General features: G+C 48.0%; 1 protein-coding gene across 3 annotated transcripts in view; it reads right to left on the bottom strand.

Annotated features, from left to right (window-relative positions):
- The window catches only part of LOC126999257 (lutropin-choriogonadotropic hormone receptor-like), a 109,191-nt gene that overhangs the window by 5,508 nt on the left and 76,183 nt on the right, over nt 1-27,500 (bottom strand). For all 3 annotated transcript variants that reach the window (XM_050861647.1, XM_050861649.1, XM_050861648.1), the window contains exons 5-14: nt 17,678-17,746; nt 16,004-16,141; nt 14,001-14,072; nt 13,770-13,841; nt 13,492-13,560; nt 11,830-11,973; nt 9,772-9,912; nt 8,354-8,419; nt 5,905-6,048; nt 4,476-4,547 (exon numbers count right to left, since the gene is read on the bottom strand). In XM_050861647.1, the coding sequence (XP_050717604.1) occupies nt 4,476-4,547; nt 5,905-6,048; nt 8,354-8,419; nt 9,772-9,912; nt 11,830-11,973; nt 13,492-13,560; nt 13,770-13,841; nt 14,001-14,072; nt 16,004-16,141; nt 17,678-17,746 (987 nt within the window). The remainder of the gene's footprint in view (nt 1-4,475; nt 4,548-5,904; nt 6,049-8,353; nt 8,420-9,771; nt 9,913-11,829; nt 11,974-13,491; nt 13,561-13,769; nt 13,842-14,000; nt 14,073-16,003; nt 16,142-17,677; nt 17,747-27,500) is intronic.

Here is a 27,500-nt window from a genome sequence, read left to right as displayed (position 1 = left end):
AGTAAGTGTGTACATTGTGTACTAGTGATGCATCGGATATCCGCCTCCGCAGTGAAAATAATATCCGCATTACAACCCGCCTCCGTGTTTTCAGACAACAAAAGCTCCACATCATCATCCACCTCCGCGTTTTCAGATAATAATCTCCGCATAATTATCCGCCTCCGCGCCAAAGAGCCGCGGAGGTTGCGGAGCTCTACTCATCCAGTATTTCTTCTTTCTCTTTTTGTCATTATCCTTTTTCTCTCTATTTCTTTTCATCCACGTCTCTCGAGGTCTCCGTTCCTCTCACCTACCAGTCCCTGTTCATCTGTATTCTCTCTCTCTCTCTCTCTGGCTACAAGTATTTTATTATATAACATATACATTATAGGCCTATCTGGAGTTCTTAACTAAAGCCAATACTATAAAAAAAAGTCTGTTCATCCGAGTCTGAAGTGTGCATTATCGCCCACCGGCACCCTGCAGCCACACGGCGTGTCCGATGTCGTGGACACTGTGTGCTGGCCTACGCCTGGTAAACAGTCGTCAGTGTCAATAACATCCAGGCAGCATTTACTTCTAGTGTCGCGCAGCGGACCTATAAACTATGTCAGACCAATATAGATATAGGATGGCAGGAGTCAGAAAGAATGTTTAGGAAATCCAAACCCAAACAGGTGGTAGTAGGAGATCGGGTCTACTTAAGGCATGTATGTACAAAGGGCGAACCAAAGAAGCTCCAGCCCTTGTTCAATGGACCTTTTAGGGTGCTAGAAAAAATAAGCCCTGTAGTCTTACGACTGCGTCATGTTAGAGGTGGTAAGATCAAGACAGTTCACACAAATAATGTTCAGGTCGTTCACGAGGACTCTCTTGGCTTCCATGACTCTCCTAATGTCAGGCGTGCATACCCTCTCCCTGATCAAGTAGTAGAAGTGGACCCACTCCCCATGACTTATTCCCCCGAGGAGCCGCTGCCATTGTCCTTTCCAGCTCCTTCCGAGCTCTCCTCACCGGCTCCTGTCTCCTCAGATGCTTCAGAGGTCCCCTCATTGGTTCCCTCAGCTCCTTCAGAGCCCTGTGTCAGTCGCTCATTACGCTCCAATACGGTACCCCCTTCTCTCCCCAATGTGATGGACCGCCCTCTTGAGTATCGCCAACGACCAACGAACTGATGCCCCTATAATTACAGATCCTGGGTGTTGCCCTCTCCTTGTCTTCCTTGATCCCTCCAGGAGCAACCCATTCGTCCCGGCCTCGTCTTCTCCCCAGTCTTTAAGATGCTGTTGACAGGACGGTACTATGTTGTCCCCGTCGTCATCAAGACGGACGACATCCAACGTCCTCTCATCAACGTGGCAAATCTAACAGCGGAAGTTTCATGGTCGATTGAACATATGAATCAATCGTTCCCCACTGTTGGTCTGCTCAGGCGCACTCTAGACTCTTTTCACATTGAGTTTGAGAAGTTATTCAAAGATCTTAACAGCTTTCTGTCGGCTATGAGTGGTAGAGATGGAAGCCCGTTTCGGACTCGCCAGAAGCGAGGAGCCGTGGATTTCCTTGGCTCGGTAGCAAACCTCCTTTTCGGTACGGCCACTCAGGCCCAAATAGATGTGATACACGGAAGCTCTCCCAGCTCTACACTCTGTCCGCAGAAGAGAGACGTCAACTTAACCTCCATCAGGAAGTCCTCAACGCCACAGTTCAGGACCTCCGTCATATTCATTCTGCCATCTCCGTCTAGAGTCCGCCTCGGCTTTGGCCTCAGCTATTATCCGTCAGTTCTCACTACAACCTTGCAAATTGAAGGGGAAATGCGTATTTTGGAGACTATCCTTCTCATTCAGTTGGCACTTAGTGACCTAAATCATGATACTCTGAATCTCAAGCTTGGCCTTCAGCAGCTGTCCCAAACGCAGGTTTCCCCTCTCCTCCTTCCAAATGATGTACTATTTCGTGTGCTCAGCAATGCGTCACTCCATTACCCAGGCTTACTTTTCCCTGCAGCACATGAATATTTAGCATTGTATAGAGATGTCTCTAGGGTTATTTCTAAAGGTACGCTTTCCTCAGGAACCCTTCACTTCTACTTACAAATCCCCATGAAAGGGGATCCTCTGACGTGTTCGATGTGTTTAAAATGGACGCGTTGCCTTTTCATCTTGATGGCACGCCATATTTTCTGCACACCGACACGCTTTCCACTTACCTTGCGGTTTCTGAAGACCGCACTCACTATATGCTCTTAGACTCCTTGGACCGCTGTACTAAACACCACCTGCTCTATGTATGTCCCCTGTCGCCCCTGTCTACTCGACTTCTGTCCAGCGCTGCGAGATCGCTCTTTCTCGATCGCCCAGACGCCCTCTCGCTGTGTTCTAAGTCTCTCCTCAGAGTCTTCCCCGGTCTTCATCCCGTCTCCTGCGGGCTGGGTCTTCGCTACCGATACTCCCAGATGGTCACCATGGTCTGCCCGGACAGCCCGGTCTCCAAATACAGGCAGACCATCAACGGGACGGGTCTCCTCCGCCTCGGTATGGGCTGTAGTGCCCACTCCGACGCCTTCAGCCCTGCCTCTGCTACTATGGACGGTGACGCCCGCTGACGGTTCATCGCGCCCCTTCCACATCGGACGTGACGTGGTCTCATCGCTCCTGGCCAAGACTCCCTTGGCCCCTTCCTCCCCGCCGCCGTCGCCCGGGTCGTCTCTGGCCCCCGCTGGACCTCCCTCCAGCACTTCACGCGCTCCAGGAATCCGTCTCCGGTCCCCGCCTTCGACCCCTTCCTCCCTTGGTGGGGTGGCTGCTCCTCCTCGGCGTCGTCTTCGTCGCCGGTGGGTGGCCTTCTTCTGTCTCTTCGGTCCCGTCTCGCAGGACTCCTCCCCACGATCCCGCCATCCCCGTCTGGGCCCTCCATGGTCGTCCGCCGGGCAGAACGCTTTGTGCCACGAGGACGTGGCGTGATTTTAACGGGGTATGGTGCCCCGAGGGCTGCGACACCACTCGTGTCATCATCATCTTCACCGGCAATATTTTCCGATGACAACAGCGGTATCGACCGCTAAAACACAACACGGACTCCAACACATGATTGTCCCCACTGTTCATTTACCAACCTATACACAATTGTAATTGCCCATTAACGCACCCGCTTATCTCTCTAAGCCAAAACACAATCACCGCGGCAAAAACAGGATCAGCCGCGGAACAAAATGTTATGAAAACAAAGCTGCGTCACCGCGTGAATTAAGCATGTCGGTTAGGTAGATTATTGTATGAGCTCGGTGTGAGTTTGATGTATGACTCACACGCCTGACGTATTACCCTCGCGATATCTGCCTATATAAGAAGCATTTTCTCCAGGCTTGACCTCAGATTAACCAGCACTCTGTTCGTGGCTGGACACTCAGTTGTCCTTCCCTAGACAACATGGGTAGAACATTCATCGTTGCTACTGTGAGTATGGAGTAATGTGGTACCATAGAGGAAAGCGTATCTAACATATCTATTGTGTTCTATTATCTTAGTTTTACTTAGGATTATATTTCTATGATACTTTATTGTGTGAGTTTTTACTCAATATTATACCAGTGTTAACGTCAGTAACCAATAGTGAAAGAAAACCTGAAAACTCATTGAGTCTAGTAAGCCAGTCGCTGGTTTAAACAATATTTTTACCCTCTGTAATATTAAGTAGTATTAAGGTAGAATAAAATACATATAAGAAAGGCGACACCGTTTCATCACCCCATTTATGAACTCCTTTAAATACTCCTAAAGTACCAGAATTTTAAGTCAAGTGTCACTAGTACAAACAGTGTGTCGTCTCCCCTGTGTGACCCGGATTACGGGTTACAACATAACAAATACCGTCAATTATAGTCGATTTTGATTTAAAAAAAAAATATTAGTAATGTCGCAAACAGCTGTTTTATTAATATAAACCTTGTAAATTAAAAAAACAGCTATTTGTGACATTACTAATATTTTTAAAACTCATAATCGACTATAATTGACGGTATTTGTTATTGCTGCCTGCATGTTATTGACACTGACGACTGTTTACCAGGCGTAGGCCAGCGCACAGTATCCACGATATCGGACACGCCGTGTGGCTGCAGGTTGCCGTTGCGCGATAATGCACACTTCAGACTCGGGTGAACAGACTAAAGTGTGACTAAGCTTCTTATATTTCCTTAAAAAAATATTAATTTTATAAGAATTAACATACATTCTTCAATTCCTCTTTAATTATATCTCTTTACGTAAGTTAAACATTGTTTACACTTCCTTGCTTAAATGTACACTTAAGTGTGACTGAAAATCGTCACTTTACACTGCATACTGCATAAATACTTTGTACTGTATTGTTATGTTAAAAAAATCCGCGTCATCATTCTCCAGGTCAAAAATACTGAACCACTTGAGAGAGAGAGAGAGAGAGTGTGTGTGTGTGTGTGTGTGAGAGAGAGAGAGAGAGAGAGAACTTACATGTCTTCCAAGCTGACGAGAGGGAGAAAAGCATCCTCCTCGATCTCTCTTATTTGGTTCTTCTGGAGAGCTCTGAGGAAATAAATAGTAACAATCAATAATAATAATAATAATAATAATAATAATAATAATAATAATAATAATAATGTGTTACTTCTTTCATTACCTTTCCCTTACATTAATTCCCTTTCCTTCCATTCCCTTTCTTTCTTTTCGTTTCACTTCTTTTCCTTACCCTCCCCTTCTTGTCCTTCCCTTCTCCTCTTCCAGCTTTCCCTCCCCTCCCTTTCCCTTCTTTCCCTTTCCCTTCCCTTCCTTTCCCCTCTCAACTCTTTATTTCCCTTCCCTTCCTTCCTTTCCTTTCCACCTCTTCCCATCGCCTCCCTCACCACCTTCCTTCATTACTTTCCTTTTTTTCCCTCTCTATCCCTTCCCTTCCTTACTTTTCTCTCCCTACTCTCTTTCCTTCCTCTCTTTTCCCTTCACCCTCCTTCTCCTTCCTTCCTCTCTCTTCCCTTCACCCTCCTTCTCCTTCCTTCCTCTCTCTTCCCTTCACCCTCCTTCTCCTTCCTTCCTCTCTCTTCCCTTCACCCTCCTTCTCCTTCCTTCCTCTCTCTTCCCTTCACCCTCCTTCTCCTTCCTTCCTCTCTCTTCCCTTCACCCTCCTTCTCCTTCCTTCCTCTCTCTTCCCTTCACCCTCCTTCTCCTTTCTGCCTCTCTCATCCCTTCACCCTCCTTCTCCTTCCTTCCTCTCTCTTCCCTTCACCCTCCTTCTCCATCCTTCCTCTCTCCTTCCTTCCCTTCCCCTCCTTCCCTTCCTTTCCCCTCTCAGCTCTTTATTTCCCTTCCCTTCCTTCCTTTCCTTTCCAACTCTTCCCATCGCCTCCCTAACCACCTTCCTTCATTACTTTCCTTTTTTTCCCTTCTTTATCCCTTCCCTTCCTTTCCTTACTTTCCTCTCCCTATTCTCTTTCCTTCCTCTCTCTTCCATTCACCCTCCTTCTCCTTCCTTCCCTTCCCCTCCTTTTCCTACCTCAATCACCTTCCTTCCCTTCCTTACCCTCCCTCCCTCCTTTCTTCCCTTTCCTTTCCTTCCTTTCCTTACCCTCTCCTTCCTTTTTGTTCACCTCCTTACATACGTAACACTCTCGCTCTCATATCTTTTCTTACACACATACACACACACACACACACACACACACACAACCCTCTCTTCCCTTTCCCTTTCCTTTCTTCTCTTCCCTTCCTTACTCCCTCCTTCCTTCCCTTACCTTCCTTAAAATTTTACCCTCCCCTTCCCTCCCTTTCCTTCCTTTCTCTTCCTTCCCATTTCCTTCCTTTCCCTCTTTTCTCTTCCTTTTCCTTCTCCATCTGTTTCCTCTCTCCAACCCCCCTCCTCCCTCACTCCCCCACGAACACACGCACGCACAGGACTTGCAGGCTGGAGAGTCCCACGAAGGAGTCGGCGGGCACCCTGGGGATCCTGTTGTTCTGCAGGAGGAGGTCTTGCAGGAGCGGCACGTCGGCGAAGGCAGCGTGTCCCAGGGAGGTGATCTCGTTGTTGCTGAGGTCCCTGGAGGCGGCGGCGAAGGAGGAGGAGGAGGAGGAGGAGGAGGAGGAGGAGGAGGAGGAAGAAGAGGAAATGCAACGAGGAAAGAAGAACAAAATTAAATGTATAAGAGAAGAATAAATAAAAGAAGAAGAAGAAGAAGAAGAAGAAGAAGAAGAAGGCAGAAAATACAATAGGAGAAAACAAGAAAAATAATTATATATGAAAAAAAGTATGATGAAGAGGAGGAGGAGGAGGAGGAGGAGGAGGGGGAGGAGGAGAAGGAGGAGGAGGAGGAGGATGAGATGTGCAGTTAGTTGAAGTAAGACGATGCATACTACTACTACTACTACTACTACTACTACTGATAATATACACACACTCAGTTTCCAGTCATCTATTTACTTATAAGCCATACAGACATCAATTAATTCGGTCATAGTCACACACACACACACACACACACACACACACACACACACACACACACACACACAGTCAGCTAGTCAGTCAGTCAGCTTCACACATTAATCTGTCATTCAGCTATACAGTAACGTAGCCAACCAGTCAGTCAGTCAGTCATTCAGTCAACCAGCCACCCAGTCAGTCACCCACTTAGTAAACCACATATTGAGCCAGTCAGCCATACAGTTAGCTCGAGTCAGCCACACAGTCAATCACAGTCAGCCATAGAGTCAGTCACACAGTCAGCCATAGAGTCAGTCACACAGTCAGCCATAGAGTCAGTCACACAGTCAGCCATAGAGTCAGTCACACAGTCAGCCATAGAGTCAGTCACACAGTCAGCCATAGAGTCAGTCACACAGTCAGCCATAGAGTCAATCACACAGTCAGCCATAGAGTCAGTCACAGTCAGCCATAGAGTCAGTCACAGTCAGCCATACAGTCAATCACACAGTCAGCCATAGAGTCAGTCACAGTCAGCCATACAGTCAATCACACAGTCAGCCATAGAGTCAGTCACAGTCAGCCATAGAGTCAGTCACACAGTCAGCCATAGAGTCAGTCACACAGTCAGCCATAGAGTCAATCACACAGTCAGCCATAGAGTCAGTCACACAGTCAGCCATAGAGTCAGTCACACAGTCAGCCATAGAGTCAGTCACAGTCAGCCATACAGTCAATCACACAGTCAGCCATAGAGTCAGTCACAGTCAGCCATAGAGTCAGTCACACAGTCAGCCATACAGTCAATCACACAGTCAGCCATAGAGTCAGTCACAGTCAGCCATAGAGTCAGTCACACAGTCAGCCATACAGTCAATCACACAGTCAGCCATACAGTCAATCACACAGTCAGCCATAGAGTCAGTCACACAGTCAGCCATACAGTCAATCACACAGTCAGCCATAGAGTCAGTCACACAGTCAGCCATAGAGTCAGTCACACAGTCAGCCATACAGTCAATCACACAGTCAGCCATACAGTCAGTCACACAGTCAGCCATACAGTCAATCACACAGTCAGCCATACAGTCAGTCACACAGTCAGCCATACAGTCAATCACACAGTCAGCCATACAGTCAATCACACAGTCAGCCATACAGTCAGTCACACAGTCAGCCATACAGTCAGTCACACAGTCAGCCATACAGTCAATCACACAGTCAGCCATAGAGTCAGTCACACAGTCAGCCATACAGTCAGCCATACAGTCAATCACACAGTCAGCCATAGAGTCAGTCACACAGTCAGCCATACAGTCAATCACACAGTCAGCCATACAGTCAATCACACAGTCAGCCATACAGTCAATCACACAGTCAGCCATACAGTCAATCACACAGTCAGCCATAGAGTCAGTCACACAGTCAGCCATACAGTCAATCACACAGTCAGCCATACAGTCAATCACACAGTCAGCCATACAGTCAGTCACACAGTCAGCCATACAGTCAGTCACACAGTCAGCCATACAGTCAGTCACACAGTCAGCCATACAGTCAGTCACACAGTCAGCCATACAGTCAATCACACAGTCAGCCATAGAGTCAGTCACACAGTCAGCCATACAGTCAATCACACAGTCAGCCATAGAGTCAGCAATATAGTCAGCCACCCAATCAGCCACTTATTCAGCCTCTTAGCCATTGAGTCATACAGTCAGCCACACAGTCAGCCATATAATCAGCTACTCAGTCACCCAGTCAGCAACACTACGATACAATCAACCAATGAGCCAACCAGTCAGCCATTCAGTCAGCCATACAGTCATTCAGTCAGTCAGTCAGCCACTCAGCCACTCAGTCAGCCATTCAGTCAGCCACACAGTCAGCCACCCACTCAGCCATACAGTCAGCCACTTACAGAAGCTTGAGGTACGCGCAGCCGGTCAGGTCGGGCAGCTCCTTGATGTCGTTAAACTGAAGGTTCCTGAAAGACACACAAACAGTCACCAACACACCTCCTCAACACTCAAGGCCCGTATCTGTTGAGCCACCTGTGAATACCTGTCATACCTACTGTGCTCCTTACTAATTACTGTGTCCCTACCTTTATTATTAGTTATTCGTTGTTAGTTATGCAAAGACTCCATCACTTGCTATACTATTTATACTATTTCAGGAGCAGTAAGTAGCGGCTTTTTTATATATATTTTTCTTTACGCCCTTGAACTGTTTCCTTAGCTGTAAAAAAAAAAAAAAAAACTACATTTCCACATCTTCCTTTTCCTCCTCCTTTCCTCCACTGCCTCTTCTTCCTTTTCCTACATGTTGTCTTTCCTCCTGTTCCATCTTCTGTTCCTCCTCCCAACCCAAATTCTTCCTTCCAATGTCGCTTCTCCTCCTCCTCCTCCTCGTCCTCCTCCACCTCCTCTTCCTGTTCCATCTTTTATTCCTCCTCATCCTAATCGTTTCACTGTCACTCCTCCTCCTCCTCCTCCTGTTCCTGTTCCATCTTTTATTCCTCCTTATCCTAATCGTTTCACTGTTGCTCCTCCTCCTCCTCCTCCTCCTCCACCTCCTGTTCCTGTTCCATCTTTTATTCCTCCTCATCCTAATCGTTTCACTGTTGCTCTTCCTCGTCTTCCTCCACCTCCTCTTCCTGTTCCATCTTTTATTCCTCCTTATCCTAATCGTTTCACTGTCGTTACTCCTCCCCCTCCTCCACCTTCTTCTCCTCCTCCTCCACTTGAAGACACACATACAAACAGACCACCATCCCTACACCCTTTAGCTCACCTCTGCCTTGTCCCACTTACTAATGCAGGAGTTAAGCTGTATTGTTGCTCTTTCATCCCTCTCACTGGCAAACTTTCCAACGATTGTGCTACCGATGCTAATTATTGTACTCTCTCTCTCTCTTCTTTTCTTCGCCTTTTGTTCTTTATTTTATCTTTCACATCAATTCTTATTTCATCTCTGTAGCTAACACTGAACCTGTCTATTTATTTACCAAGCTGTCTATCTATCAACTATCTATCTATCTATCTATCGACCTTTCTATGTATTTATCTATCTATCAATTTCTATCTATATATCTCCATCAATCTATCCATCATGCATCTTATCTATCTCCCATTATAACTATGTATGTGTATTTCTCTCTTTCTCTATCTATCTATCTACTTATGTCTATTTTTTTGTCTGTCAACCTACATATCTCTCCATCTGTCTACCTAGCTATCGGTCTGTTTACCCTCCCCCCGCCCCCCCCCCCCCCCCCCCTCTCTCTCTCTCTCTCTCTCTCTCTCTCTCTCTCTCTCTCTCTCCCCCCCTACTTACAGACTCTCGAGCCGCGGCACCAGGGAGCAGAGGGCGGCGGGCACGGCGGTGAGGGCGGCGCGGTCTATCCTGATGAGCTCCAGACTGTAGGTGCCGTTCAGGAGCGGGAAGGTAGAGAGCGTGCGGATGTCCGTCAGGATGCTGCGGGGAGAGGAGAGGGATGCTGAGAGGGGAGGAGAGGGATGCTGGGAGGGGAGAGGACGACCCAGCACCACACACACACGCACACACACACACACACCGAGAGCTTAGGTTCAAAAGAGCTGCCTTGTACAGGCCTTCCGGCCTCTTGCAGACTTCTGCGTTCTTATGTTCTTATGTTCTTAACCTGACAAAAGGGTCATCCAAGCACACAAAATAGATTTCAACCCCACAAAACCTGACCAAAGGGTGATCCAATTCAACTAAGATTCCAGTCCCACAAAAACCTGACAAAAAGGCAATTCAACCTCAGGTGTCATCCCGCTATATATAGGACAGGACCAGGTCACGCCCCTCTGGTCATCTTTAGCTGGCTGGCGCGGTGTGACTATATCTTTATTATCTGGTCGCCTCGTTCCCGCGCCGGCTGCACACACCTTCGCTGCTGATACGGCCCACACTGCGTCGCCAGTAATCTTGTTGATGTTACTGTTTCTTGCTATATATAAGGCTTCCTTTATCGTTCTCTTACGCAGACCACTTTCCAGCACCTCTGCATTATCCCACCTCGGCAAGTGGCCCTCCCTACTACATGGTCCACCAGGGCACTGGTAAGGCAGTGGTGTCCCGTCCACACCGAGAATCTTTAATGAAAACAATGTATACCAGACAGTTCCCAAGTGTTTCGGGAAGCAGTTGAGAAACAACTTGGATACATTAAGGAAACAATTGAGAAACCTTGTGTGTATGCGTGCGTGCGTGCGTGCGTGTGTGTCCGACTTTTAGGTAGCCCGCGTGGTGTTAAAGGCGTTCCTCACAGGCTGCACTAATAAAAGTCTGATGCGGGGCCGGTCATCCCCTCCCGTGACTTTCTTTTCCATGACTGCCCTTGCCCTCCCTTGTGACTCAACCAGCAGACCCTTGGGGCATCACAGCCTAGGGAAAGAGTCGTCGATGTGGCGGATTTCCTCACTCACATATTCCTCGCTACATTTACGGCGAGCGCGAAGGTAGAACCCGATCACCACACCCCAATTGGGAAACTAGTCGGCAATAAACTCATCTGAAACGCACCCGTGTTTCCTTCCTCCTCCCTCACTCTACGTGTCGATAATGTCCTAACATAATAATAATAACAACAACAACAACAACAACAACAACAACAATAACAATAATAATAATAATAATAATAATAATAATAATAATAATAGTAATAATAATAGTAGTAATAACAGCAATAATGGGTCGTTATGCTGCGTGGAGAGAGACGACCCAGCACTACAACATAAATTCCAGACCCACAACAAAAAATAACAAAAGAATGATCGAACACAACAGCTCGGCGGTATGAGGCTCCAGTGCCACAAAATAGATTCCAGACCCATAAAGACTTGGCAAGGGAGCAAGCCAATCCCACATAATAGATTCCAGTCTCACAAACCAAGATTCCAACCCAACAAAACCTTGAAAAATCATACTCTAACTTCACAACATAGTATCCAAGGCCACAAAACAAGATTCTAACCCAACAAAACCTCACAAATCAGATTTCGTGCTCACAAAATAGATTCTAGATCCGCAAAATAGATTCCAGACCCACAAAGGAATCCTGCCCCTCAATAAACTCACTAAACGGATCCAAACCTCCTCGAAACCTCACAAACCCAGATTTGAATCCCACAAACATCGAACAAGTGAACAGACATCTCTCTCTCTCTCTCTCTCTCTCTCTCTCTCTCTCTCTCTCTCTCTCTCTCTCTCTCTCTCTCTCTCTCTCTCTCTCTCTTTTCTTTATTTATTTTTACATCTAACATATTGCAATTGAATACATATATGTCGATGAGCGGGTCTCTCTCTCTCTCTCTCTCTCTCTCTCTCTCTCTCTCTCTCTCTCTCTCTCTCTCCCCCTATACTCACAGCTTCTGGAGGGCGGGGAGGTGGGTGAAGGCAGCGGGGTGGACGGTCGCTATGGGGTTCCCGTGTAGCGTCAACTGATACAGCTCCCCCAGGCCTGATAGTGACCCCTCCCCCAGGTGCCGCACGTGGTTGTAGCTGAGTAACCTGGGGGAGAGGGGGACGGTGAGGGAGCGGGAGGGGGGGAGAGGGAGGGAAAGAGATAAAACAGGGAGGGAAAGAGAGAGAAAGGAGCTGAGAGAGGGAGAGAAGGGGGGGGAAAGAGGAGCTGAGAGAGAGAGAGAGAGAGAGAGAGAGAGAGAGAGAGAGAGAGAGAGAGAGAGAGAGAGAGAGAGATAACAGAAACAAATAGATAACAAAATTAAGAAAATAAAACAGAAAATAACGGAAAAAACAGTGAAAATAATGACAACAGAAGGAAATAGACGCCAAGGAGAACAAAAAAGACAATAACAGTAAAAATAAAAAAAAACAAGGAAATAAACAACGAAAACAACAGGAAGAGAAAAAAAAGGAAGATATAAAAGGAAAACGGAAAGAAGAGAAACAGAAGAAAACACAAAGCAAAAAAACAGCATGAAGAAAAAGCATCAAATTAGTTCAAGAAAAACAGCAACAGAGGAAAAGACGGAAAAAAAGAAAAAGAAACGACACGGCAGATTTCAGGAGTAGGTGGGGGGCTGGAGGGCGTCACAGGCTCATGAAAGGGGGGGTGGAGAGGGAGGGGCGTCACAAGTTCATGAGGTGGGGGGTAAGGTGGGAGGGGGTAAGGTGGGGGGCTGGAGGGCGTCACAGGCTCATGACAGGGGGGAGGGGGAGGGGGGGCGTCACAAGTTCATGAAGGTGGGGGGGTAAGGGGGGAGGGGGTAAGTTTGTGGGCTGGAGGGCGTCACAGGCTCATGAAAAGGGGGGGAGAGTTGGAGGGGGGCGTCACAAGTTCATGAAGGTGGGGGGGTAAGGTGGGGGGCTGGAGGGCGTCACAGGCTCATGAAAAGAGGGGGAGAGTTGGAGGGGGCGTCACAAGTTCATGAAGATGGGGGGGTAAGGTGGGGGCTGGATGGCGTAAAAGGCTAATGAAATGGGGGGGAGAGTTGGAGGGGGGCGTCACAAGTTCATGAAGGTGGGGGGGTAAGGTGGGGGGCTGGAGGGCGTCACAGGCTCATGAAAGGGGGGGGGAGGGGGGGAGGGGGGGCGTCAAAAGTTAATGAGGTGGGGGGGTAAGGCGGGGGCTGGAGGGCGTCACAGGCTCATGAAAAGAGGGGGAGAGTTGGAGGGGGCGTCACAAGTTCATGAAGGTGGGGGGGTAAGGTGGGGGGCTGGAGGGCGTCACAGGCTCATGAAAGGGGGGGGGAGAGGGGGAGGGGGGGCGTCACAAGTTCATGAGGTGGGGGGGTAAGGTGGGGGGCTGGAGAGTGTTACAGGTTAATGAGGTGGGGGGAGGGGGAGGGGAGCGAGGCGAAAATATGAGACGATGATTGAATACACAGAAAAAAATGAGAATAATAATAATAATAATAATAATAATAATAATAATAATAATAATAATAATAATAATAATAAGTAGAAAAAAAAACAAGAGTAGGTGGGAGAAGAAAGTGGAACAGACGAGCAAAAAATAAGTGTGTGTGTGTGTGTGTGTGTGTGTGTGTGTGTGTGTGTACGTACAGTCTTGCCAGGCGAGGACAGGACAGGACTGCTACGGGAATCTCCTTCAGGCTGTTCTCCGTCAAGTCCCTGAAGGAAGAAAAAAAAAAACCCGTCATACATACACATATATACACATACATACATACACTCATACATACACATACATACATACATTCACACATACATACATACACTCATACATACATACATTCACACATACATACATGCACATACATGCACATACATACATACACATACATGCAAACACTCATACATACATACACACACATACGTACAGGAATTGGAGCTGTGTTAGGGATTCGAACGCTGTCTCATCCACTGTTTCGATCCTGTTTTGGTGCAGCGATCTGAAGCCAAGGGAAATAAACAAATAAATAAATAGATGAACAGACACACAGACAGATATAGACGATAGAAGGAAATATATATGCACAAATGACACTACTACTACTACTACTACTACTACTACTACTACTACTACTATTACTACTACTACTATTACTTACAGTGAGGTGAGGAGAGTTAAGTTTGTAAAGTCATCTGCGCCAATCCTCGTAATTTTGTTCCTCGCCAAGTTTCTGAGGGAGAGAGAGTGTGTGTGAGAGAGATAGAGAGAGAGAGAGGGTGAGAGAGATAGTCAGTCAGTGAGAGAGAGAGAGGGGGGGGGGGGGAAGGGCAGTGAAATATGATAAACATGAGAAGTGAGAGGAGTCATAGGAGGAGGAAGAGAAGGATGAAGATATCTCCCGTAAGAGGTAAGGTAAGAGAGCGAACATCAATCCATCATATCGAAGTGGTGAAGGTCGAGGAGGAGGAGGAGGAGGAGGAAGAATAGTAATAACAATCATAATATAAGCGTAGTCAAGGGTTTGGAAAGAAAGGAATAAGCAAAATAATGATAATACTGAAAGAATGGAAGAGGAATAAGGAAAGACATCAATAAAGGAAGAATAAACGAGGGGAATAAGGGAAGACAGGGATAATGGAAGTAGAAATTGAGGAATAAGGAATGACAGTGATAATAGAGGTGTGAAAGAGAGGAACAAGGAAGGACAGTGATAACGTGACCTCGGCGCACGGAACCCTTCTCAGCTGTGTGGTCTGAACTGTTTGCCCGAAAATTGTTATGGTAATCGTACATATACGCAATGTAAACCAATGTATTATTACTGTTGTGGTCCACGTGATGGTCAGCAGGTGATGCATATAAAATAGATATATATGTTATCTCATTTTTATATGCGATGTTGGTCTATTGCCGGGCCCTGTGTGTGTGTGTGTGTGTGTGTGTGTGTGTGTGTGTGTGTGTGTGTGAATGCCGTACGCCTGTATCCCGCCCACCCCTGCTTAGCTACAGGGATGGCCCGAGGGGGGGTGGGGGGCCACCCCAATGTTTGGTCGGAGTTGGTCAAAAAGTCCTAGTGAGTTGGTCAAAAATTTGAGTTTTTTTTTATTTTATTTTTTTTTTTTAGGCAGGATTGGCCACAGGCGGGAGGATCAGGAGCATGGATGGCCCGACTGCGTTATTCAGAACTGTATACTGGCTCAGTATCATCACTCTTGAACCAGCCTCCTGCAGGGTTAGCGCTGGCTATGTTTGGGTGATCCTCCAAATCCTTCCATGCACATCATTTTAAAACTCACCTTTTTAGGGGCATTTTAAGGCCATGACCAAAATTATTATACTTTAAATGCAAATGAAAAGCATCTGAGACTCATAAATGTCCCTACTTAGGCCTTAAAATGCCCCCAAAAAGGTGAGTTTTAAAACCCTTGTTGAATGGCTCGCTTCGCTCGCCAGTTTGGAGTTGGTCATAAAATGACTGAGTTGGTCATAGTTTACCTTACCCCCCCCCAACTGCATTCCCTTCGGGCCATCCCTGCTTAGCTAGCTTGGGATAGGTCCACCAAGATTTATTTGTTCAATGTTTACTTATTTATTTATCTATTTATTTATCTATTGATCTAAGACGAAACCAAAACTTTATACAGAACACAGAAAACCAAAGCAGAGACTACTTAATAGCCGATATACTAGTGTTTCAACCATTAACTCTGGAAGAAGTTGAAGACAGAAAAAAATATATCACAACAATATGGAACAGAAGAAAAAAGAAAACTGAACAAAACTAAAAGACAACAACGCCAATCAACAATCAAGAATCAAGAATAAGACATAAGTGGGAGCCGCTACAAAGGCAATCCCACGCCTACTACTGGACTGGACTGGACTGGATTTATATATTTTTTACGTTAGGCTGTGTATGTGCTGAATGGATGACTCTATGAATGATACTGATAAAGACAAAAAAAACAAAAACAAAATAAACACAACCTACAAGCTGAAAAAAATATGGCCTAATACCCAGCCACGGCCGATGGCAAGAATGGCAAGAAAAGTTTTACTATTTTCCTCTTCTAAACTCACGTACACACAGAAACATCCCTTCCCCCCCTCCCCTCTCTCTCTCTCTCTCTCTCTCTCTCTCTCTCTCTCCCCGGGGCTCACAGGTGGTGCAGCAGCGGCAGTGTGGCCAGGGCGGGGGCGGGGACGGCGGGGAAGAGGTTGTCCTCGAGGGAGAGGTGCTGCAGCGGCGCCGGGAGCGAGGCGGGCGGCAGGCTGGCCAGGCGGTTGTTGTCGAGGTACCTGCGTGGAAGACTATTACTCTTACTGTTATCATTATCATTGTTATTATTATTATCATTATTTTTGTTATCAGAGAGGAAACGAGTAGAGAGGGACGAGTGCGGCAAGCTGCCTGTCCAGCATCCCCCACACCCCTGAGACGCCGAGGAGGACAGGAGGTATATGAAGGAGGAGGAGGAGGAGGAGAAGGAGAAGGAGGAGAAGGAGAAGGAGGAGGAGGAGGAGGAGGAGGAGGAGGAGGAGGAGGATTGGAAGGTGAGAAAGGAGGAGGAGACGAGGATGAGCGCACACACACACACACACACACACACACACACACACACACACACACACACACAAACTCAAAAGGAGCGATTACTGTTCCCCCTTGAGCAATGGGGATGGGGCGTATGGTGCGTGAGGTCCAAGCAGTACCCAGAGATCGACTATGATGAGCCTTGCTCTTGTCGGGACGGTACACGCCAGTGATGAGGAGTCCAGCTCGTGATCAGGCCGTGGTGAAGAGCACACACAAGCTCTGCCCAGTCAGGCTGCGGCCTGGCTACCTCCATGGGCATGGCAGGCGGAGGATTTTTTCGCTGACCAGGAGTGGTTAAGCATGGGGGACGGCCTGTGTGGTTTGTGAAGGTCCCAGGGGTTGGAGTAATTACATTTGAAAAAAATAATTACAATTAAATTTACAATTACTTTCAGAAACTTTGAATTACAATTATAATTATAACTACATTTGTAAATAGAAATTACATTGCAATTACAATTACTTCAAAACAAATTAAATTACAATTACAATAATACTCTAATTAACTGCATTTCATTTAAATTACAATTACAATTACTCCAACCCTGCAAGTTGAAGCAACCCATCACTCCTAATGGAGCTCGACCAGTACGACTTCCATTTTATAATTACAATTAAATTACAGGTTACCTCATCCTTTAATTAAATGCAAGTACAATTATTTACTAAAATTGCATTTTCAATTACAACTACATTAATACTGTAATTAATTACATTTCAATTAAATTACAATTACAATTACTTCAGCCCTGGCCCGCCGCCCCGGCCCGCCCGTCACTCCGACTCCCAGCAGGACTTGCTGTAATAAGGAAGGTACTTGCTGGCGATGACGAGTCCAGTTCGTGATCAGGCCGTGGTGAATAACACACACACACACACACACACACACACACACACAGAGAGAGAGAGAGAGAGAGAGAGAGAGAGAGAGAGAGAGAGAGAGAGAGAGAGAGAGAGAGAAACACTCAGATAATCAACCCATTATATGCGATTGCTTAATAGAAATTTAGATGGACGAAGATAGTTCTAGAAGATGGATATATGGAGGTGACTCGATAAATAGATGGCTAAGCAGTGATTGGGTCTGGACACATGGACAGGAAGAGACATCGAGAGGGCAGCCGTGAGTACAGGAAGGCAAGGAGAGCTCATGACAGGACCAACGATGAAATAAACTGACCAGTGTTCGTGATTTAGATAAATAACACACACACACACACACACACACACATACGTACAGTCTTTCGAGGGCCAGGCGGTGGAAGGTTGTTTCGGAGACGCTGCTGATTCGGTTCCCAGACAACTTCCTGCAACAAACAAACAAACGTACAAATAGGTAGATATATAAACACGGAAGGAACGAGAGAGAGAGAGAGAGAGAGTTTGTTTGCATTCACTTTTCTTGAAGGCAATTTAGTCGAAGCAAATTGGAACGGAAGTGGAAAGGGTGAATAGTTGTTGTTGTCGTTGTTGTTAATATTACTAAAAATAATAGTAGTAGACTAGTAGTAGTAATAGTAGCAGTAGTAGTGTTAGTAGAAAGAGAGAGTAGAGAGAGAAAGAGAGAGTATATGTGTATGCGCGCGAATGTGCGGGTGTAAGGCAAGTCTTCCATGTTACCCCTCCGCTCCACGTTTTCTTTCAGTACACCCTGCCCGAGATCTATATTTTGATTTTGACCCTGCTAGGGATGTGCACCGGTATCCGGTATACCCGAATACTGGTACTTTAGTTTCGGTATTACCGGTATCAGCAGGACTTCGGGATACCGGTAACGGTATTTTGATCACATCGGTATACCGCCATACCGGTATTTTTTCATCGGTATTTTATTCGGCATTTTTTTGTACAGCACTGAATGCACCAACCCCATGGATATTACAACTATTAAAATACGTAAATACAAAGGTACTGAGTTGTGACTTCACTACTGGCTACTGGCCGTCGAAACGTGGGCCACGTAGAACTCGAGTCCCTTGATAGAGAGAGTCAAGGATTATATAGTATAAGGATAGCTCACTAAGCATTTGTTTTACCCACACTGCACCGCGGATGACGTCCCACATGTACACAAATGGTGCTGGGCGAGAAACTGGTTCACTTCACTGTGTTCTCACCGCAGCGTGTTCAGTGAAAATGGTGATTTGTGCTGTATATGGGTGTTACAGTGGCTCATCCTATATAATAAGGATAGCTTACTAAGCATTTGTTTTACCCACAATGCACCGCGTATGCAATCTGGTTCATATGAAGTGTATTGGGGGGCCATTACTTATTGATCTTGTCATTCATTCATAGCCAGACTTTGTGCTTTTTTTGGTTGCTGGGGATATGTGGTTGAATTGGGCAGGTGTTGAGTTGGTCAGTGGTGTACAGTGGTGGAGATATTTAATAAATATGATATATGGGGGCTGCTGGGAAATGTTGCTGTCTGCCATGTATCGGTGTTTGCGTTTTCTTAAGTTTCGTTAACGTTCGTTTTCTGCAACTTTGCAGGGGTAACTAATCCTGTCATCAAAATAGCTAACAGATATATATTAATTGAAGTATTACTGTTGGATCAGGAAAATTATATCAAATGGTTAATATAAATAATGTATAAAGGGATCAATGTATACGTAAGAATACATAAAGACTATACCAACTCCTTTATTGTCTATAACGATACTGATGACAGGATTGGTTGCCCCTGTAAAGTTGTAGAGGCTGGGTGTTGGTGAAATGTGAGAGAACGTAAGCGTCGATGTGTGGCGGACAGCAGTGTTTCTCGGTACCTTTTTTCTAACGTATTTCTCAAATGATTCTGTTGTTCTGTACTGTTTGCCAACTCAACAGCTGCCTAATCTAATTGCATATCCTTAGCAATCAAAAAAACGCAAAATCTGACCATGAAAATGAATAAATAAGGGATTTCTAGTACATTTTATACCGTGACAGCAGGGTGAGAGTGAACCACAGATGACATACCGCAGTCATGACCATAGCTGGGCATGATAACAGAAAACCTTATTCCCGATAACCGATAACTGATAATGAAAAACCTCAACGGCGATAACCGATATTCGTTAACTAGAGACAAATATAGGCGATAACCGATAACCGATACCCGATATAAATCCACAATTCCGATACTAGCTAGCGATAAGTCCGATAGGCGAAAACGATACTATATTGATATTTCTGATAGAACAACATTGATGAATTCAGATTTTCATTATCTGTATTTTAGGAAACTTACAAAACCTTAAAACCACACGTTGACACGTACATATGGACGTTAATACTAGAAATGCCTGAACCGGTGTTGTGTTATTTGGCGTCCCCACCGTCAAAAATTGTTTACAAACACTGGTCTCTCGTGAACGGTGCATGCTCAGACCAGCAAGCGTAGACCTGTACAGTCTCACAAAGCTTTTAAACCGTAATTAAGAGTTGCTGGAAGGCTGAATCAGACATATAGTACAACTACCACCATCCTCGCTGTTTCTAGGACGACACTCTGTACGAGTTGTATTTATATGTACAGAGTGTACGTCGTTCTAGAAACAGCGAGGATGGTGGTACTGTATGTTTGATTCAGCTTTCCAGCAACTCTTAATGTGTTAAAAAAGCATTGTGAGACTGTACAGGTCTACACTTAATGGTCTGAGCATGCGCAGTTCACGAGAGACCAGTGTTTGTACACAAAAGCGCCAGCTTTTGACGATGGGACACCAAATAACACAACACCGGGTGCCTTCAATACCATGACATGCTCACAAACGAATATGGAATATCAAATTTGAGGCAGTGAATAATCATTTTTGGGGCAAAGTTAAATGATTTTTCTCTATGATATATTGATTTTTGAGTAGCATAAAAAAAAATAACCTAGTGTTTTAATTTTCATGACCCAAGTATGAAATCTCATCACCGAAGATATTTCATACCCGAAGTTTTTTCATACAACACCGGGCCACGCATGCGCAGTAAGGAGACAAAAAAAATTTCCTGAGAGGCGGAAAAAAAGTAGCGATTATCGCTAGTTTGGTTACAAAAGTAACGAAGATACCGATATATATTTAAATAAGTAGCGGATGGTCGATAATCCGATTTTGTTATCAGCGATAAAGTATCGCGATAACTTATCGCGATAACGCCCAGCTATGGTCATGACGTCATCGATGACGTTTCAGTGAGCTATCCTTATAGTATATAATCCTTGGAGAGAATCCCGAGAACCTAAGACTTGGACGCCATTATTGACCCTGTTTTCGCCGCGCTTTTCAAACGCTAGCACACGCTCTCTTTTTGTATTTCTGTGTCACAGCCATACGGGTCGTCCAATGAAACTGAGTACACTTGTGTCAGATCTGCACACCTTCCCCTAACAGCCAGCAGGGAGCCAGCAGCCAGCGAGCTCTGGGAAAGTAAATAAGAGACGGTATGTGTCTACATCAACAGGTATCGCCAATCCACCATTACGCCCTTATACTTTACCAAAATTTGGTCACCAGCCGTTGGAACGTGCCGTAAGGTGACAGGAGATTATTATTAGCCTTACGATCATCCATTGTCTCCATCAATGCAAAGGCACTTTGCTTCCTTTCCGTTACCTGCTTGCAGAAAACTTTAGCATATGGAGAGAATATTAGTGTAAAGTAATTATCTGGGGATGAGACCGTGAGGGGTCAGTGATTCCATTACTCGCCGGGCTGCTATCTTTCAACACACACACACACACACACACACACTAGTATGTAGTTGCTGCAATAAATTTTGTGCGATTCCAAGGTATTGTGAAAATAAGTTATCAATGAGTTTAATAAAATTTAATTTAATTTAATTTAATTGAAACACTTATTGTTGATTGAAAAATAATACAGTAAAATACAAAGGCCATGTAAACGTGTTTCATTTTCCTTGAGGGTCAAAATAGGTTTAGAGAATATTGTAGGAAAATGTCAACATGTTATAATGACATTGGTACCCATGAAAATGAAGACTGTACAACCTTACAAATTAGGCTATTAAATAAAGATGGACTTATAACCCAAGCTAGAGGAGTTTCTAGCTGAAGACCCTTCACATGAGCAAATGGTAACCTAACCTATCACCGCTGAAATAGTCACTGGCTGGTATTGCCTTGCCTCGAATGGCACTGGCTGGTATTGGCTGGCCTCGAATGGCACTGGCTGGTATTGCCTTGCCTCGAATAGCACTGGCTGGTATTGGCTGGCCTCGAATGGCACTGGCTGATATTGGCTGGCCTCGAATGGCACTGGCTGGTATTGGCTGGCCTCGAATGGCACTGGCTGGTATTGGCTTGCCTCGAATGGCACTGGCTGGTATTGGCTTGTCTCGAATGGCACTGGCTGGTATTGGCTTGCCTCGAATGGCACTGGCTGGTATTGGCTTGTCTCGAATGGCACTGGCTGGTATTGGCTTGCCTCGAATGGCACTGGCTGGTATTGGCTTGCCTCGAATGGCACTGGCTGGTATTGGCTTGTCTCGAATGGCACTGGCTGGTATTGGCTTGTCTCGAATGGCACTGGCTGGTATTGGCTTGCCTCGAATGGCACTGGCTGGTATTGGCTTGTCTCGAATGGCACTGGCTGGTATTGGCTTGCCTCGAATGGCACTGGCTGGTATTGGCTTGTCTCGAATGGCACTGGCTGGTATTGGCCTCGAATGGCACTGGCTGGTATTGGCTGGCCTCGAATGGCACTGGCTGGCATTGGCTGGCCTCGAATGGCACTGGCTGGTATTGGCTGGCCTCGAATGGCACTGGCTGGTATTGGCTGGCCTCGAATGGCACTGGCTGATATTGGCTGGCCTCGAATTGCACTGTCTGTTTTTGTCTGGCCTCGAATGGCACTGGCTGGTATTGGCTGGCCTCGAATGGCACTGGCTGGTATTGGCTGGCCTCGAATGGCACTGGCTGGTATTGGCTTGCCTCGAATGGCACTGGCTGGTATTGGCTGGCCTCGAATGGCACTGGCTGGTATTGGCTGGCCTCGAATGGCACTGGCTGGTATTGGCTGGCCTCGAATGGCACTGGCTGGTATTGGCTTGCCTCGAATGGCACTGGCTGGTATTGGCTGGCCTCGAATGGCACTGGCTGGTATTGGCTGGCCTCGAATGGCACTGGCTGGTATTGGCTTGCCTCGAATGGCACTGGCTGGTATTGGCTGGCCTCGAATGGCACTGGCTGGTATTGGCTGGCCTCGAATGGCACTGGCTGGTATTGGCTGGCCTCGAATGGCACTGGCTGGTATTGGCTTGCCTCGAATGGCACTGGCTGGTATTGGCTGGCCTCGAATGGCACTGGCTGGTATTGGCTGGCCTCGAATGGCACTGGCTGGTATTGGCTGGCCTCGAATGGCACTGGCTGGCCTCGAATGGCACTGGCTGGTATTGGCTTGCCTCGAATGGCACTGGCTGGTATTGGCTGGCCTCGAATGGCACTGGCTGGTATTGGCTGGCCTCGAATGGCACTGGCTGGTATTGGCTGGCCTCGAATGGCACTGGCTGGTATTGGCTTGCCTCGAATGGCACTGGCTGGTATTGGCTGGCCTCGAATGGCACTGGCTGGTACTGGCTTGTCTCGAATGGCAATGGCTGGTATTGGCTGGCCTCGAATGGCACTGGCTGGTACTGGCTTGTCTCGAATGGCACTGGCTGGTATTGGCTTGCCTCGAATGGCACTGGCTGGTATTGGCTGGCCTCGAATGGCACTGGCTGGTATTGGCTTGCCTCGAATGGCACTGGCTGGTATTGGCTTGCCTCGAATGGCACTGGCTGGTATTGGCTGGCCTCGAATGGCACTGGCTGGTATTGGCTGGCCTCGAATGGCACTGGCTGGTATTGGCTGGCCTCGAATGGCACTGGCTGGTATTGGCTGGCCTCGAATGGCACTGGCTGGTATTGGCTTGCCTCGAATGGCACTGGCTGGTATTGGCTTGCCTCGAATGGCACTGGCTGGTATTGGCTTGCCTCGAATGGCACTGGCTGGTATTGGCTTGCCTCGAATGGCACTGGCTGGTATTGGCTGGCCTCGAATGGCACTGGCTGGTATTGGCTGGCCTCGAATGGCACTGGCTGGTATTGGCTGGCCTCGAATGGCACTGGCTGGTATTGGCTGGCCTCGAATGGCACTGGCTGGTGGCTGGCCTCGAATGGCACTGGCTGGTATTGGCTTGCCTCGAATGGCACTGGCTGGTATTGGCTGGCCTCGAATGGCACTGGCTGGTATTGGCTGGCCTCGAATGGCACTGGCTGGTATTGGCTTGCCTCGAATGGCACTGGCTGGTATTGGCTGGCCTCGAATGGCACTGGCTGGTATTGGCTGGCCTCGAATGGCACTGGCTGGCCTCGAATGGCACTGGCTGGTATTGGCTGGCCTCGAATGGCACTGGCTGGTATTGGCTGGCCTCGAATGGCACTGGCTGGTATTGGCTGGCCTCGAATGGCACTGGCTGGTATTGGCTTGCCTCGAATGGCACTGGCTGGTATTGGCTGGCCTCGAATGGCACTGGCTGGTATTGGCTGGCCTCGAATGGCACTGGCTGGTATTGGCTGGCCTCGAATGGCACTGGCTGGTATTGGCTGGCCTCGAATGGCACTGGCTGGTATTGGCTGGCCTCGAATGGCACTGGCTGGTATTGGCTTGCCTCGAATGGCACTGGCTGGTATTGGCTGGCCTCGAATGGCACTGGCTGGTATTGGCTGGCCTCGAATGGCACTGGCTGGTATTGGCTGGCCTCGAATGGCACTGGCTGGTATTGGCTTGCCTCGAATGGCACTGGCTGGTATTGGCTGGCCTCGAATGGCACTGGCTGGTATTGGCTGGCCTCGAATGGCACTGGCTGGTATTGGCTGGCCTCGAATGGCACTGGCTGGTATTGGCTTGCCTCGAATGGCACTGGCTGGTATTGGCTTGCCTCGAATGGCACTGGCTGGTATTGGCTTGACTCGAATGGCACTGGCTGGTATTGGCTGGCCTCGAATGGCACTGGCTGGTATTGGCTGGCCTCGAATGGCACTGGCTGGTATTGGCTGGCCTCGAATGGCACTGGCTGGTATTGGCTGGCCTCGAATGGCACTGGCTGGTATTGGCTTGCCTCGAATGGCACTGGCTGGTATTGGCTGGCCTCGAATGGCACTGGCTGGTATTGGCTGGCCTCGAATGGCACTGGCTGGTATTGGCTGGCCTCGAATGGCACTGGCTGGTATTGGCTTGCCTCGAATGGCACTGGCTGGTATTGGCTGGCCTCGAATGGCACTGGCTGGTATTGGCTTGTCTCGAATGGCACTGGCTGGTATTGGCTGGCCTCGAATGGCACTGGCTGGCCTCGAATGGCCCTGGCTGGCCTCGAATGGCACTGGCTGGTATTGGCTGGCCTCGAATGGCACTGGCTGGTATTGGCTGGCCTCGAATGGCACTGGCTGGTATTGGCTTGCCTCGAATGGCACTGGCTGGCCTCGAATGGCACTGGCTGGTATTGGCTGGCCTCGAATGGCACTGGCTGGTATTGGCTTGCCTCGAATGGCACTGGCTGGTATTGGCTTGCCTCGAATGGCACTGGCTGGTATTGGCTGGCCTCGAATGGCACTGGCTGGTATTGGCTGGCCTCGAATGGCACTGGCTGGTATTGGCTGGCCTCGAATGGCACTGGCTGGTATTGGCTGGCCTCGAATGGCACTGGCTGGTATTGGCTTGTCTCGAATGGCACTGGCTGGTATTGGCTTGCCTCGAATGGCACTGGCTGGTATTGGCTTGTCTCGAATGGCACTGGCTGGTATTGGCTGGCCTCGAATGGCACTGGCTGGTATTGGCTGGCCTCGAATGGCACTGGCTGGTATTGGCTGGCCTCGAATGGCACTGGCTGGTATTGGCTTGTCTCGAATGGCACTGGCTGGTATTGGCTTGTCTCGAATGGCACTGGCTGGTATTGGCTTGTCTCGAATGGCACTGGCTGGTATTGGCTGGCCTCGAATGGCACTGGCTGGTATTGGCTGGCCCCGGCTGGCACTGGCTGGTATTGGCCTCGAATGGCACTGGCTGGTATTGGCTTGTCTCGAATGGCACTGGCTGGTATTGGCTTGTCTCGAATGGCACTGGCTGGTATTGGCTGGCCTCGAATGGCACTGGCTGGTATTGGCTGGCCTCGAATGGCACTGGCTGGTATTGGCTGGCCTCGAATGGCACTGGCTGGTATTGGCTGGCCTCGAATGGCACTGGCTGGTATTGGCTGGCCTCGAATGGCACTGGCTGGTATTGGCTTGTCTCGAATGGCACTGGCTGGTATTGGCTTGTCTCGAATGGCACTGGCTGGCAATGGCTGGCCTCGAATGGCACTGGCTGGTATTGGCTGGCCTCGAATGGCACTGGCTGGTATTGGCTTGTCTCGAATGGCACTGGCTGGCAATGGCTGGCCTCGAATGGCACTGGCTGGTATTGGCTGGCCTCGAATGGCACTGGCTGGTATTGGCTTGTCTCGAATGGCACTGGCTGGTATTGGCTTGTCTCGAATGGCACTGGCTGGCAATGGCTGGCCTCGAATGGCACTGGCTGGCAATGGCTGGCCTCGAATGGCACTGGCTGGCAATGGCTGGCCCCGGCTGGCACTGGCTGTCAATGGCTAGCCCCGGCTGGCACTGGCTGGCACTGGCTGGCCTCGAATGGCACTGGCTGGCAATGGCTGGCCTCGAATGGCACTGGCTGTCAATGGCTAGCCCCGGCTGGCACTGGCTGGCAATGGCTTGCCTCGAATGGCACTGGCTGGCAATGGCTGGCCCCGGCTGGCACTGGCTGGTATTGGCTTGCCTCGAATGGCACTGGCTGGCATTGGCTGGCCTCGAATGGCACTGGCTGGCACTGGCTGGCGGGCAGGGACCACAGACTCGGTCACCACGGGGTCGCACGGACTCTCCATGCCAATAAATAACTCAATGGGGAATTATGTAGGGGCTACTCCATCCCCCCCTGAAGGTGTAGGGAGGGTCGGTGACGGCGTACTCCCCTGCCAGCCAGACAGCCAGCAGTCAGCTGCCTGCTGCTGCACCTCTTCGGGGCGTGCTGGCGGCGGGCGGACAGTGAAACAGATAAACTAGTTTCACACCCAAAAGTATTCTTCGTTTTCCTTTTCTTGGGGACAAGTTTGTGTCCTCTTCTCCTTGTGACCATCAAATACATTTTTCTTGCATTTTTGTTAGTTCATTGACTAACTGAGCTGCTTACTCCAAACCACTCTACCAGAGGTGTTGTGAGGGATGATTATTTTATTTATTTATTTATGCAAGCAACGGGGAGATCGGCAAGCGTCAGGCGTGTAACTGGCCGAATCTCTCCGCCCGACAACAGAGCAGCAGAAGGAGGGTTGTTGAGCGGAGTGCCGCCAACACGTGGACTCAGACATGGGAGAGGTGCATAGCGAAGTCTGTGTGCCGATGATGACGTTGTCCAAAACTCCACACGTGGTGTTGCACGCAGAGGGGTGACGAGTCGGCCTTCGCTTTCATATAGACGTTATTATACACATCCGCCTCACGATGACCCGGCTACTAGAGTTACCCTTGAAACCCTCACTCGGGCCTTCAAGGGGGGACTGGCACAGAAAACAGCTCTAGCCACCACAACTTAAGCCGAACCCCTTAACGTCCTGCTCTCGGCACCCCGGATGATGATGTGCTGCTCTGTGTCTGTCTGTTGTGTTAGAAGGGAGGGAGGGAGGATGAAGAGGAGAGGGAGAGGGAGAGGGAGAGGAGGAGGAAGAGGAAGACGAGGAGTATACAATAATGGCTAAGGAGAGAGAGAGAGAGAGAGAGAGAGAGAGAGAGAGAGAGAGAGAGAGAGAGAGAGAGAGAGAGAGAGAGAGAGAGAGAGAGAGAGAGAAAGAGACAAAGAAATTAAAGACAAAGATGAGAAAAGTACTCTCTCTCTCTCTCTCTCTCTCTCTCTCTCTCTCTCTCTCTCTCTAGTACAACCCCCAAAACGCATTATTATTATTATTATTATTATTATTATTATTATTATTATTATTATTATTATTATTAATAGTAGTAGTAGTAGTAGTAGTA

This window comes from Eriocheir sinensis, chromosome 16, assembly GCF_024679095.1.
Source record: "Eriocheir sinensis breed Jianghai 21 chromosome 16, ASM2467909v1, whole genome shotgun sequence".
Classification (NCBI taxonomy): Eukaryota; Metazoa; Arthropoda; class Malacostraca; order Decapoda; family Varunidae; genus Eriocheir; species Eriocheir sinensis.
This window is presented reverse-complemented; position numbering and strand designations above follow the sequence as displayed.